We start from the raw sequence: 15243 nt of genomic DNA, 5'->3' as shown, positions 1-15243 counted from the left end.
CCCAGTTACAGTTCAGTAGTTTTGGCCATTTATCATCCGATGGGGGGAAGCTGCTGTGTACACAGGATGTAGTGACAGGCCTGCGCCGATGGCTGTGTTACCAAGGGGGTTAGCATATACTGACTGGAGCTGAATTGCCATTTTGGCTTTACCTATGGAAATCTTTGCAATCCATGTTTCATCCATGTTTCTTATTTTTGAAGTGTCAAGGCTAGAAAAAACTTACAATGACTGGAGCCAGTAACCAGTTGGCACCTTAGAATGTTCCCAGTTCAATTATTAGCAGGGCCAACTATCAACAGGAGCAGAAGAAGCAAATTGTGTCTTGTTGCTGCTTTATGTTCATTTATCTGTGCATGCAGTTCAGGGTAACCAACCTTGGGTACATACACATAGCATGGGGATAGGGGAAATTGCATGGTTTTCTAGGCATTTCAGTCAGTCCATACTCAAGTAATTTAAAAAGTCTTTGCTTTTTTGTTGAGAAAATCTTTAACTCACTTTCTTTGTGTCTGTTAGGATCCACGAGAAGGAGGGAACCATAAAATCTGTGCAAGATCTTCTCCAGGCTGAGCAGCGGAAAGCCAACAGCCACGAGGCGAATGTTACGGTACTGGATAACTCCCTTTATCATTTTCCTCCATTTCTGTCCTCCTTCACTTCAAGATGGGAGTCTTTCATATAATTACCTTTTAAATCAATCAGTTCCTAACTTAATTGGACCGTATATTACAAACCACATGGCAGAATGATCCCCATCTAGCAGTGAATGGATGAGCTGGTTTCATCTGTTGTGTAACCATTGTATGTTGATCTGGTCTCCCATCTGTCTCGTTTGTTGTTGCCAAGGCATTGAACCAAGAAATCAAGTCTCTGAAGGAAGCTTTAGGAAATAGCCAGCTTGAAAAGGCTGAACAGGTAACAAGCAATGAAAGTTGTTGTATCAGTGTCCAGTAGGATGGTAGAGGTTATTGGCATTAACATTTCAAGTGTTTATTTGGGAAAGATGCCCATATTAGCTGTGCATGGCTTTCTCGTTTAAAACGTACATGAGAGAGTCTAATTTAGGAATGTGAGATTTGCAGTTGTGTGTATGAAGTCTTTGGACTCTGTGAGATGCAATTTTTCCAAATCTGGCATTTGCAACTTCTGATAAAGAGTAAATATTTTACAGTTCAGTGTAAGAAAATGTGTCTAGAGATTCCTGGCTTTTTGTTTGAAATCACCCCAAATAGAAAAGGAACATATAGGGGGCTAATTAATTAATGCTCAAGCCTCTTGGCTCAAGCAATTGGTTATCGAAACCTCATGTGAGTTCCTAAACTCACACATGGTTTCTGTATCCAATTACCTTGGCTTGCTGGCGATTGTTTTTATTTTTCCCTGAGCGATTGCTCAAGTTGGGAGGCACAAGCATTAATAAATCAGCCCCTGAATGTAAAATGTTCTGTTTATTTCTGTGTTCACTTGTAATATCCGCTGTATGCACAGACCCGCAGGGCAGACTGAGCTTTGCATATGGCTGCACAGCCTACATTATAGTAGCTAGTGTAGCAATAGAAATGAGCATTGCAAGTGTCTTTTTTAGCCTTAATAGGATTCCCTTTATACTGAGTGTGAGGCAACATAGGGACTGAACTCTATTCAGGAATCCTTTAGGCTTTCACATCACCACTCACAGCATTTAGAAATATTCTTACCAGCTTTGCATTTCTCTATTAAGGGCATCAAAAAGTCACATTTCTTTTTCAGATTTCCAAAGGAGCACAGGTGCAGGAACTACAGAACGAGTAAGTAGGGATTTGTGCTAAATATTGATCTTAATCAAGGTGGTCTTATTATAATGCTACATTATGTATGCACCTTTAACCATTCTCCAGTTCCATCCACTAAAACTACTATTTAAATCAAGTGTAAACCACATATTTTGTTGGTTTAAAATTGTAAGCATGAACAACTGTTAAGAACCTCCCTTATGCATTGTGGGGTATTAAAAATGGAAATGGGGGAGCGACAAAAGGGATACATTGCATATGGTTGTTGAGAACAATAGCAGGGAAAATAATGCTCTGTAATAAAATTGTATGATAGAGGGTGTACCTTGTGCAATAGTGCAAATGTACACTTGCAGTTGTATACCAGCTCCTATTATCTCCTATATTCTTTATATACGGTATTTGACCTTTGGTGCTCTGTTAGTTGCTCTGCTTCTATTAGTGTTGCATACAACAAAACTTAGTGCATTGTTAATGAATGGACTGAGTTTACACAAGCAGTTTTAAATTATTGTTGACATGAATTTAAGAAAACTGTATAAAGCACCAGGATATTACACAGAACTGTGTAGTAGAAGATTTCAGATACAGGAGATAAAATGGAAGACTTTTTGTTATTATATAAATGCTAAAGAAAGTAAAACTAATTACAATACATAATGAAGAGCATAGGGTAATTAACAGTTAAACTCTTACACAGTTTTTTTTGTGGTCCTATATAATGCATACTACATTTTCCCGGATTTTGCAGTTTTTTTTCTAGTCCCCAGTAAAATGTAAAATGGGGGTTCCACTGTATTATGTAATCGAATTCTGTACTATTGTTCAAGTTTTATTACATTAATTTTGCAGATTGAGAAGCAAAGAAGAATCATTAAAAAACATAGAAATGCGATTCAAAGAACGTGAGAAAGATATTGCTGATAGAGAGAGACAAATCCAGGTGAGTCTTTATACTAGTGAGCACTAAAAAAAACACACACACATAATAGGACTTGCTTTCCAACACAAGGCAAAATTGCCTTCATGCATTAACCCATAATTGTAGATTGGTTGCTATGGGTTACTACACTCATGCAGTTTTGCCCTGTGTTACTGTTACACTTATGTTATTTTACTTATATTGTTTGTGTTTTCCCATCTTTAGGATCTGGATAAAGAATGTAAAGTGCTGAAAGCGCATACTGAAGAAGTACGAAAACAACTACAACAGGTAACTGATATGTTTTACTATGTTAGTTAAGGTGCCAACACTCAGAAAAAATGTCCTTTGATGCACTGAAACTGTGTAATGTAAATTCTATTATATCAGATCTTGAAATTCTCTCATTTACAGCACTGGTTTAACACTGGAAGGCTTCTAGTGGTTCATAAACACCCCAAAATATGAGAATATTCTATGTGGCTTCCCACTAGTAGACGTTATAATGATTTGCTCTGCTATGTGCCTGGGCTCTCTGTTATGATGAATAAATAGACAAAGTCACTTCTAGATCTCTTTTATAAGAGACACTTCAATAATTCATTGTATGACTTTTGTGTCATGTGAAGCACTGTATATAGGCTATTGGAGGGCCCAGAGGTTGGCGACCTAAGCACGGGTTAGAGAAAAACCTTTTGGGAACTTTTTGGAAAGTATAATTAATCTTAGTAAACTTTTTCCTTGTAGCGAGAGTCTGCGTCGTCACAAGCTGCAAATCTTCAGAGTCGGTATGTTTCCACATAATGTCCACATAATGCATGCAGAGTTGGTCATGGCAGCATTTTTGCGGCAAAACAGATAATTATTCTAAAAATGAATGTTCCATAACTGAATTTATTAGGGTAGTTCTGTGCATACTTTTTTTTTTAAATTTACACTGAAAGTTATGCTTGCTATTAACTATAATTTTAAGATGCTGAACCCATAAATATAATACATTGCCTACCAGCAGCCAACCCCCCGTTGCCATCTGAATTGTATTCTCGGCATGAGTGGTTCCATCAAGAGCAAGTTGCAGTTTGATGGAATCCAAAATGTCCAGTTGTATTAAAGCGGTCAGGCTGTGATGGTAGCCAGATGGACTTGCTTACCGTTTGCTGGAACCCATTTTGTGCTATACTTGACAAAGACAAATGTTGCTCTTTTTGGAAGAAGCTACCATTTTGTTTCGTTTGTAAAGCTTCTATCAAGATATCATATTACTTAACTAAAGTTTTGACTGGCTTCCAAAGCCCCATGTGGGTGCAGGCCATCAAAACATCAGTAGAGGCAATATGAGAAGCTTACAAGTCTAGTGGCCATTTCACTAGCCACATGAACAATTTGTTAGGTAGAAGGATCCAGACATGAAGGATCTATCTAGACATAACTGCGGTTTACCTTCACGTTACCATGTTTTCCATCTGATTGGCTCTGGTACCTTTAATATAAACCCAGTGCAACATACAATTTTTTTAACCCTGTGAAATATGCGATTGTTTAGTCATAATCTTGCAAACTGTACTTTTTATATTGCACCCTGCAGGCTGGCAGAGCAACAAGAGAAGGTTAGAAACATAGAGGCCATACTGCTGGAGAAGGAGAAATCTGTTAATGACAAATCTCAGGAACTACAGGTAAAGCAAGATATTCTTTTACCATGTAGTAAAAAATTTACATTTACAGATGGGATTGACTGATATATATATATATTTTTTTAAATAGACTTTAAGAGCTGAAAATAATGTTTTGAGGGTTCAGGCCTGTGAACTGCAACAGAAACACGAGCAGCAGATGGAACAGGTATGAGCAATTGGCACCATTCTGAGAAGCTCTCTGTGTGTGTTTTGTGTTATTGAGACTGAGAATTGGGAAGTTCCATCCTCCACTCCCAGATTTATTATCCCATGTTTTTTAAAAGTGGCCATTCCCTGTGAGATCCGCTCGTGTGGCAAGGTCACCAAACAAGCAGATCTTCTCTCGATATGCCCACCTACCTAAAGTTGACGATATTTGGCTAATTCAATCGTTTGGCCCTAGGGTTAAATGATCAAATTAAATAATAATGATAATTGCTCTTTTAGTGGGCAAACTACTCTTTGCTGCTATAGCTTAATGGATATTTTTTTTTTTACTTTAGGCCTCATCTGCTACCCATAGTGAAGAAGTATTAAAGACGTAAGTATAATGCTCTTACCATATCTAAACATTTTTAGTAGTTCTCCATGCTAGTTACTACAGCATTTGTCATACACTGCAGTCAAACTCACCAGCAGGCAGAGCCACATACCTGCTTGCAGAAAAGAAAACAAAACAGTTATCTGGAAGTTCACGATGGCACAATATAAGAAGATGTTGCACTTCAAGTGGATATTAATGCTATTTGTATGTAACTTTGATTCCAATGGTGTTCTACTGATGCTCTCTCTGTCCATGGTCAGAAAATTTCATTCTTTTGTTACGAAGTAGTTTATGAAACACAATGCACTCAGTATGCCAACAAGATGCATGGAGTTGTACCATGGCAACACCTGGAGGATAATAGAGTGAAGACCATTGACCTGCACATATTGCACAAACCAAATGAAATCTCTTCCAAATAGATCAACTGTGAAAAAGATGCAGTTGTCTTTATCACAAACTACAGCTGGAAACATGCTCAGATAATGTCAAGTCACATTTTTGGCCAAACTGGGTATCATCTGCTGGTGGGTCTGGGTTGCAAGCTGTCTGCTTAGAATATGCTTAAACAATCAGATTCTGAATGGAAATGTTTGTGAATTCACAATCTCTTATATGGTACCCTTTATAAATCCAGTTTTTTGGGTTCGGCCTAATACTGAACCGAATCCAAATCCTTATTAGCATATGCATATGTTCGGGCGTGGTGAAAAATTTTCTACTTTGAGTTAACATGACAAAAAGTCATGTGATTTTTTGGATTCAATTCGGCCGAATCCAAATCCTGGAGAAAAAGACGAATCCTGGATTTGGTGCATCCCTACCCATTATTAATAAATCTCTGAATTACTCCTCCTCCCATAGAGTCCATTTTAAACAAATGATCCAAAATCTTCTTTATGATTTCCTTTTACTCTTTATTATTATGGAAAAAAAAACCTTTATGGAAATGCCTAGGTTCCAAGCATTCCCGATAACAGATCCCATACCTGTAGTGTCATATGCATATAGTAATCCTCTACATGAAGTGCACAGTTAACCCTGTTGGCATAGACAGGTCAGTTACTGGATCTAGGACTGCATTGGCATTTGTGTCCCATTGTGTGTGCGCCAAGTAAGCCACTTCTCTGCTCAGTCAGTTGTACAATCTGCCCACTAGTGCTATGCCAGGTGACCACATTTCGTTGAGGGGTATTTACTGCTAATCTAAACTTAATCTTCAGACTTGCAGAAAAAGACCGACATATAAGAGAGCTACAAAGTGAGCTGGAATCGCTAAGATCTGCTGTGGAACAGCAACGAAAGAAGAATAATGTAAGTGCATCTATGCAGAGTGCCTTATTTGTTTTATTTCCTTGTTTTTTTATTTTGCCTTTAATGTGCTATCGCTTATGCAAACTCCCGCACAGCAGATAGAAGATGCAAGGAGGATTCTGATTTACCTGCAAACATATTAAAAAAAAAAAATTGTGCAAGGCAAAAAGTCTAAAATATTCCTAAAGTCTTAATGCTGTCTGAGTAAGAGGTCTTCGAATCGGAACAGGATGAAAGTTCATGTGCTTCCTTTGCAGTAGGATGGAATAAACCATCACAAGGATTCAGCAGCCCATTAATTCCAAGTGATTGGTTTAAACCATTGATGGATAACATGTGACCCTCCATACAGCTCCCAGCACATCATATCCATCTTCAACCAGTAGAGGGATACTGGGAGCTTTAATAACACCTGGAGGACATTCTGTTGCCCATGTAGAATTTAAAAAGAAATTGAAGAATAATCCATCTTTTTTTCTAGTTGTCCCATGGGTCCAGTCCTTAACATTTAACAGAATATATAAATCCAGCGCCTGTTTGATTCAGTATGTTCTCTGCAGACAAAATATTGACCAGAGAGCATTTTAACTGCTTTGGAAGGATTTAAACCTTTAAAGAGCCCAGAAAAGATTAACTGTATTAGTTGATTATTCTTACCTGACTGATCAGTAATAGAATAAAAAAAAACAAACTGGCAGCATGTTCTCAGATATTTTGATCTTTCTTATTAGGCACTTGGACGCCAGTATTCTTTATAGCCTGTTTACTTTATGGATTTTGTGGCAGGATGTCCTTCCAAACCTTTATTTGTGTGGGCTGGTGTCTATCCCTTTCCTTTGTAAACTCTTTACCTTTTTATTCGAGCATTCTGGTTAGCTTGACTGTTAACTAGCGTAAAATTGAAACTAAACATAAAACTGTTCAAACATTAAATTAGTGTCCTTGTGTCAAAATTTTCTTTGATCCCCCCCCCCAATCATAAAAAGGAACACTCGATAACACCAGAACATGGCTATTAAATATTAGCAATGGATTTGCAGTGTAAAAGCCCATATAGTGCCCCTTCCGCAGCATTCTAATGCAATATGGCCACGTGCAGGAAACTGCCTTTTAACTGCAAATTACTGAAATACGCCTTTGTAGTGTGCGGGTCGACTGAAACCATTCTTTCTGAAAACAATTAGGACCTTCGGGAGAAAAACTGGAAAGCAATGGAAGCTTTGGCATCCACTGAAAAAATGCTACAAGAGAGAATGAACAAGACAGCCAAGGTTGTAATACTAATGGGGAACTGCACATCAGTCGGGGATTCAATCTGCCATTGGCTTCATGGAGCATTGCCCCTCTCTCTCTGCAACTTTAAGCCAGACCCAAGGAATAAGCTAAATGGTGTAAATACTAAGTAACCCACTTTGCTGACTCTATAGAGACCTGTTATGGACAATGCATGCTGTGCACAGCACTTGTTCCTTAGTGTAACCAAGAAAACCCCATGTTTGGGAGATGTTTTTTTTTAAATAAAGTTATTGAAAGCTGAAGAGCATCCTACCATTATTACCAGATACTTCGGTCAGTTAGTGACACGTTTCCCTTAGTCTCAGACAGAATTTTCCACCCCACGATATCAATATCTGAATGATAACCAATTGGCTATCGGGTAGGGGAGGCAAGGGTTTTAGACCCATACACAGTCCGATGGGTTGCAAACTTGATCGAGAGTGACTAAGCCTGCAGCCAACGGCTGAATGTACGTGGTTTCCATACCATATTAGCATTTAAGCAACACAAATTATGTTGAAAGCTTATTATGCACACTTACATACATGTAGCACAATTGTTGCACAGTGCCACTTTATTTGTGGAGGTTTATTTTAATTTCTCCTCACTCTATCTATAATCTCAGTTGAAGTTGTTTTAAAGTGGGATAATTGGCAACAAGAAGTAGCCTTCTAGTAACTGGCAATTTAAAGTTGCAGAGGGCGTGGGACTGCTCCTGTAGACCACTCCATGATGAAGGCTTGGGCACAGCAATTTGATTACGCGTGCTCTTTTTCTTCCATCACTGTGGAGGTTAAGACAGATAAAGAAAGCACTTTGTTGCAAATCCAACATACACAGCTCTGGGCCATTTCTCTATGTTCTGTGCTCTGCACTTGCCTTTCTGTCTCTCGTGTCTGGTGTCTAGACTTCCCCCTTGAGCATGCAGTGTCTGTTCACTCTGTGTCATGTTGTGTATGTCTTATTTCTTACTTTGTGTCATTTGAATTCAAGGTGAATATCTGCCCAGTGAAATCTAATTAACAGTGAGAAATGCATGGTCTCACAGGCTACAATTTTTTTTATAATAGGCAGAGAATGTAAAAGCAGCTTGGTAGCTGGGCTGTTTCTATGCCCCCCACCTTGAAAATAGGGGCACCAGTGTAGTAACCCATAGCGACTGATTAGCTTGATATACCTGGTGCTGTTCACTACAGTCAAGTTTTTCATTAGTTGCTATTGCATATTACATTTATTTTAACTCCCCACTTTGTTTGCACTTTTATCTCAAGCTGGTTTTTATCTGTTTTTTTTCACTGCCTAGTACACTGCTGCTGCAGAAGGTATTAAATACAAGATATGGGGTAGTGTTGGCATGGCTAGAAAGAATGCCGTTTGTGCCACACCAGTACTACAATTGCAATTAAACAAATGCTAGTAGTAGTGAGAAAGAAACAGCCTCTTGTGTAGAACTGTAGAAGAAGGAATAAACTATATGTATATACATATATTTATATATTCAGCTCTAGTTAAATCAAGGCAATTAAGAACATTATGTACATTAATACTAATGTCACGCATGTCATGCCAGTGTGCAGTGTGTCACATATGGGTGTTAAAGTGATTAGTATCGGCCAAAGGAATAAAACCCCCAGAAAGTATGTACTGATCCTGTCTGTGTCTGGGGAAACCTGCAGAAACATCTTAACTTCGCACTGATATAAATTGTGCTCAGTATGTGGTTATCAAATAAGCTGTCTAGATTTAAATAAAAAAAAAAATCCATTGCGTCATTTTTGCGGTTTCTTGGCCCACTTACTAGCTTTTCTATGGTGATACATATTTATATGGCTGTGCTACAGTTAAATGCAATAGCACCAAATGGCTGGAAGTGGGCAGCACATTTTGACAGTAGGGTTGGACTTGTACCCAGTTTGACAGGGAACCAAATCCTGTGTAGCACCTGTATCTAAGCATGCATATATTTTGCTGGTAATTCGTTTTTAAACAGGTATTGCAACTTGTCTGAGGACTACTAATAAGGAGAACAGAGGTTATTGATTATTTATTTTCATTACTTCTCTCTCTAGCTGCAGCTTCTCTTTACTTTCTCATCTGCTGATGCACTGTGCACTGAACGACATGGTGCCTTGGCAGAGGATATTTCTAATCCTGCCAGCCAATAAACCAGTGGGTATCCATTGTACATAGAGTATTGCTCAAGAGCATCATATATGTACCAAAATCGCACAGTACTTTATTTTTTATAATTTAACCGTTCATATATTTGTGCAGCTTAAGTAGGAACTGTCAGGCAGTGTGTTGTCTGGCAGCCTAAATTGGATATCCAATAATTCTAGAGCAATAAAAGTAGGTCAGTGCACACTAGTAATCCTAAAGCTCATTCTTTGTCTTAATATTTGAACACCTTAAAATGAATACATAAATGGCATGTGCTTCTCTTTACTGCCCATTACTGGTAATTGCAATTGGTGCATCTGAGCACTATTTTAATTGATTGGATACAATCACATCTCTAAAAAAAATGTATTTAAAGCAGATTAGCAATATTATGACATTTAGTTATAAATCTGTAGCATATTTAAATGGTGCACAGCTGATATGCAGACAGGTCCCTGCCAAAGTGTAACCCAGTGCTGGATGTGCTGTAGTGGCACCCCTCAGATAAACCATAGAGTGCAGCGCACAAAGAAGAGCAGATGGATATATATACTATTTTAAAGCATTTTTGGGTCACTTGCAGCTGTATAAGCAGTTTGTGTACTGACCAAAGTACTTTATCCCTTGGTTAACTTCATTGGAAATTATTCCTATACAATGCAATGTAAAAGCTAATGTAGAGATTTAGGACCCTCCAAAATAAAATAGAAATAAATGGTGGAGGGGCTTGCATTCTATAGTAATAAAATGTAACATTCTCATTGTTTGTAATGTGTGCTCTTGCATATGTGGTAAAAGGGGGGTGCTTTGGCACCATGCTGCATGGGCTGCATATTAGAGGGCATGGGATATCTCTACCCTTCACACTGCTGTATTATAAAGGATTCAATAGTCTTCTGAAAACTAGAATATGGAAGATTCAGAGAACTAGCTATACATACAGGCATTATTATTGCTGTTTCAGAAATCTATAAAGAAAAATAGAATAGAAAAATATCATCCTAAAGCAGCGGTTCTCAACCTGTGGGTCAGGACCCCTTTGGGGGTTGAACTACCCTTTCACAGGGGTCACCTAAGACCATCAGAAAACACATGTTTCCGATGGTTTTAGGAATAATTTTATGGTTGGGAGTCACCACAACATGAGGAACTGTATTAAAGGGTCGCGGCATTAGAAAGGTTGAGAACCACTGTCCTAAAGTGTAATGTTAGGTGGGTCATTGTACATTTGTACTTATTAGTATGGGTGTGATATTCATGTTGTCATGTTTATTAGTGATTAGTTATGTGTTTGTGTAAGGCCTGTGTGTGTTTGTCCTTACCCATGGAACACATCTCATCTTCAACCTGTGTATTAATGCAGCTCTTCCATCTCTCCTCATAGGAACAGCAGCAACTGGCCCAAACAGCTGAGACCCAGGCCAGGCAGGTCCTGCAGAAACTCTTCCCCGGTGTCTCTGTTTCGGCGGGTTTGGTAAGAGATGATTTTTTTTTACACATATATAAATCCTATGCCAATTTCTTTTAAAATCTCTGAATTCTAAACATAAATATTAAACATAGCTAGTGGCATATATGTAGCTGCTTTATATAAACCGCTGAGTGAATAGTTCTGTATCCTGTCCCCCTAATATAGCTTTGGAGGCAAAATAAGAAATAGTTGAATTAAACTCACAATGACTCAAGCAATATGGGTGCACCCACTCCTATAAGACTGTATATCAAGAACAATAAGTATAAGAATACTGTAAGCTCCACCATCATACTGCAGTGTCTTAGAGAAAATATATATATATATATATATATATATATATATATATATATAATATATTTTCTCTATTATAATAAAGCCCATGTACAGGCTATATTTTCCATTTATATTAGCAATTGTCTGACATCCTGAAACCCTTGATAAAAGTTGTGTTCCTTTTTTGTAGTGTCATGGTGATTGGGTGCAGGAGTTTGAGAAAGGTGCAAGGAATTGTTTGAATGAAAGTGCAGGAGCTGAGAAAGTGAAGGTAAGTGAAATGAGTGCATATGTGTTAGCACTGACTGCTAATTGTGCCACTTTAGTAAACCCAGCCATACATACCCAGATTTCAGCCAAGTTAGCTCTTATGCATGGCATCACAGAGTTAGCCGGCATCAGCAACAATATGTCTTATGTCTTGGACTTTTAGCCTTCCTAAGGAAAGGAAAATTGACATGAAATGTGCTCCAAAGCATGGCAGTCTAAATGAGCCACCATAATACTTTGCTTTGTTCTTTTAAGGTTTTGGAGCAAAAGCTGAAGGAAGGAGAGGAGATCCATACAATGTTGCAGCTTGAGTGTGAGAAATACAAATCGGTGCTGGCAGAAACGGTACAGTTTTGTTCTTTTGGCAGGAGGCTTATACTTAATGGATTTATACTGAATGCATGTTCCACAGATGGCCCACTGTTTTATCATTATTTGATTTTGTTCAAGTACATGTATGTGTGTGTATATATTTATTTATTCAAAAACATTGAATTAAGTTAGAAGCATGCAAGTCTTATGCCTTACATCACATGTTTTGCAGGAAGGAATTCTGCAGAGGCTGCAGCGCAGTGTGGAGGAAGAAGAAGGGAGGTGGAAGTTAAAGGTTGATGATTCACAGCAGGAACTAAATGAGGTAAGTATGCTTCCTACTGCTTATAGTTTCCATTATGGTCTTCAACCATACCCTTCTCAAGCACCCATGTTTATTGCTGTAACTCGGACAAAATGTGCTTTGGTCTAGTTCTCTGGGTGGGGTTGTAGCTGGAGTGACAGCTGTGGGTTACTGGCCTTGTACAGCATGTACTCATTATTGATTTCAAGAGACAGATGCTGAGTAGGTAGATAGTGAAGTTTAATATGATTTTTAAACATCAGAAACAGTATAGAATTTTTGGCTGCGTCACTTCCGACCCCTGAAGTATCTCACTTAACAGGGACCTGCACTCTGGGAGATGATCTTGAGCTTCAGGTGCATGTGCTACTGGTCACTACTGGGTGCCAGAGAGCCATGGCCTTTAAGTGAAGCAGCTAAATAAGCAGCTAAATATTCCTAGTTCTGCCTTTTCTGGTCCAGCATGGTGGAACAGGGTAGTTGTCAATAGCCTCAGTGCTGCTTTGGTGGGGTTGTAAGCAGAGGCCTTATGGTCTATAATGGTCTTTGCTTCTTCTTGAATGGTGAATGTAGCCATGTGTGGGACTTTTTATACTGATATTGCCCAACTACATCTGATAGAATTTTATAATGCAACTGTATCTCCTAATCCAGGTCCATTGTATGGTTCGTAAACTGGAAACAGAACTGGAGAATTTAAGAAAGAAAGACAAGGAAGCAGAAAATGTAGGTATAACAGACAATCCAATGTATACGTCATATGACCCATAGAAGGTGTTGGTTTGAATGAAGATTAGAAATATACATTTATAATTAAGATGGAATTGTTCAGTGTTTTGGGTTTATCAGTAATTTCTGGAGGCTGCCTTTTGTAGACTAACCTGTCAGTCACTTTAAGCTTACCCACCATCTCAAGGATGACCCTGGCAGGAAACTGGGAAGCACAAATTGTATTTACTCAACCACAAAAAAAGATTATTAAGTTGCACTATTGGGTAAAAGTCTTTAACATCTATATTAGTAGAATGTTTGCTTACAGCTTGATGTCTTTCCAGCTGCGAAAGGCGTTGGATCATTTGGAATCAGAGCTGGAGAAAGCAGAAACAGAAAGAACCACTTATGTTTCAGAAGTCAGAGAGGTAAGTTGGTTCCATGCCCCACTATAGTCTCAGTGCACATAAACAGGTGGCTGGGGTTGTTTTGTGTTACACAATAGAAAAAACAGAAAGGTGGAGAATTAAACATCTGTCCCAACATTGGCAGGGCTTCATTTTAATACAGAGTTGTTTATGTGAATGGAGAAGTGAATGGGAAGTCTTCTAGATTTGTGGTTTTAAGAAAAAATAATATGACATAATAATTTTCCCTTTCCTCTTGGTTTCTGGGTTATAAGGCAATTTTACCTAGCAATTTAAATAAGGACTTTGATATTGGCCACAAAACCTGATTAGCGCATGTGTCTTTACCTTTAGAGACACAGAATCTATCTTTGATGAAAATGTGGTATACACAATCACGATTTATAAATGCAAATATGCAAAGAAAGGATATTTTTGTGCACACAATAAGCAATGCCCTAATACATTACTGTCATCTTAGGGTGCAATAATTTGAAGGTAAACCATATTTAGAAATTATTTAGGAATAGGGTATACCTTTCCTTTTATATCCCCTAATATTTGCCACTGTCCTTGAGAGGTGAAATAACTCAGATTTCTTTAAAATGCCTTTCTGGAAGACCCCGCCTTCTCTGTTCATATAATACCTCTAGGGAGCCCGCTTAGAAGGCCGCAGTGTTAAAAACTCTGAACTTCATTTCAGCTCAAAGATCTGTTGACTGAATTGCAAAGAAAGCTTGATGGTTCATATTCAGAAGCCATAAGGCAGAATGAAGAGCTTACTTTGGTAAGATTTGTACCAGGCCCTGCAAGTCCTTCCTTTCTGCTTGTCTTTGGGTGGTGCTGGCAATCCTTTTCATTCTGGTGGTTGCTTTCCAAATTCTCTCTTTAACAAACAGAGGTGTCAGTTTACAAACTGTAATTATTGTTAACAAAGTGAATGAAAGTATTGTAGCGATGCAGTAAAGCATAAGGGCCTGCACTCTAACAAGTTAACAAGCAGGGTACAGGGTCAAAGCAGGTATTTGTCTAATGATAATGTCATTTTCATTCTTTACATATTTGTTCCGTATGTAAATATAGGATAGAAATGGAAGATAACCCCTACACATTTTAATAGCGGCATTACTAGACAGGGAAATAAAAGGAAGAAACTAAAGAAAAATACATTTCATTACAATAACTCATACTTTTTTTTACCTGAGCAGCATGTACTGACCAAGAACTAACACGGAGATAAAGCATGCTATGATTTTCTCTAAATATATGCTGATTTTTAATTTTTTTTTGTTTTTTTACCAGTAGATTAGAAATGACATTATGGTACATACAGACCGGTAACTTGCCTTTAAATATGCAGCTAGTTTTATGCCTTCCACTGCTTGCTACAGAAAGGGTTACTGGATTGGTGTCTTCCCTGCGATTCCCTTCCCACTGGAAAGGATACAAACGCTGAACACAGAAAAAAATAAATAAGGGCACTAGGGGGCAGATTTAATTCGGAAAAATTCGTATTAAATACGATAATTTCTGATCGGAAATGTCGCAAAAATGCTTACTAAAAGATCGTAATATTCACGATAATATCGCAATGGCGTTCCAAAAGTCACAAAATTTTCGTATATCTGAAGGATCGTAAAAGGTGGGAAGACATTTCTGGTGATTAAGACCACATTATTACAGTAGGGGTTGCAATGTAGTGTAGCCTTTGTTTTTCATCAGTCTACAGTGCACAACTACTTAGAAAGTAAAGGCATCTGGTTGTTATCGGTAACTGCAATTAAACTGCTACCAAATGAGATTTTGCACTGGCTGAATGCTTT

General features: G+C 38.2%; 1 protein-coding gene across 8 annotated transcripts in view; it reads left to right on the top strand.

Annotated features, from left to right (window-relative positions):
- Positions 1 to 15243, top strand: part of ktn1 (kinectin 1) — a 69196-nt gene that overhangs the window by 48824 nt on the left and 5129 nt on the right. For 2 of the 8 annotated variants that reach the window (XM_012967910.3, XM_012967911.3), the window contains exons 25-42: positions 520 to 610; positions 850 to 918; positions 1753 to 1790; positions 2628 to 2718; positions 2923 to 2988; positions 3445 to 3485; positions 4283 to 4373; positions 4462 to 4539; positions 4877 to 4914; positions 6141 to 6231; positions 7416 to 7502; positions 11054 to 11143; positions 11607 to 11687; positions 11942 to 12031; positions 12231 to 12323; positions 12957 to 13028; positions 13358 to 13441; positions 14124 to 14207. In XM_012967910.3, the coding sequence (XP_012823364.2) occupies positions 520 to 610; positions 850 to 918; positions 1753 to 1790; positions 2628 to 2718; positions 2923 to 2988; positions 3445 to 3485; positions 4283 to 4373; positions 4462 to 4539; positions 4877 to 4914; positions 6141 to 6231; positions 7416 to 7502; positions 11054 to 11143; positions 11607 to 11687; positions 11942 to 12031; positions 12231 to 12323; positions 12957 to 13028; positions 13358 to 13441; positions 14124 to 14207 (1375 nt within the window). 8 annotated transcript variants of the gene reach the window in all.

Source organism: Xenopus tropicalis, chromosome 8, assembly GCF_000004195.4.
Source record: "Xenopus tropicalis strain Nigerian chromosome 8, UCB_Xtro_10.0, whole genome shotgun sequence".
In the NCBI taxonomy this organism is placed as follows: Eukaryota; Metazoa; Chordata; class Amphibia; order Anura; family Pipidae; genus Xenopus; species Xenopus tropicalis.
The sequence above is the reverse complement of the archived record's forward strand: the minus strand, read 5'-3'. Positions and strand labels throughout refer to the sequence as shown.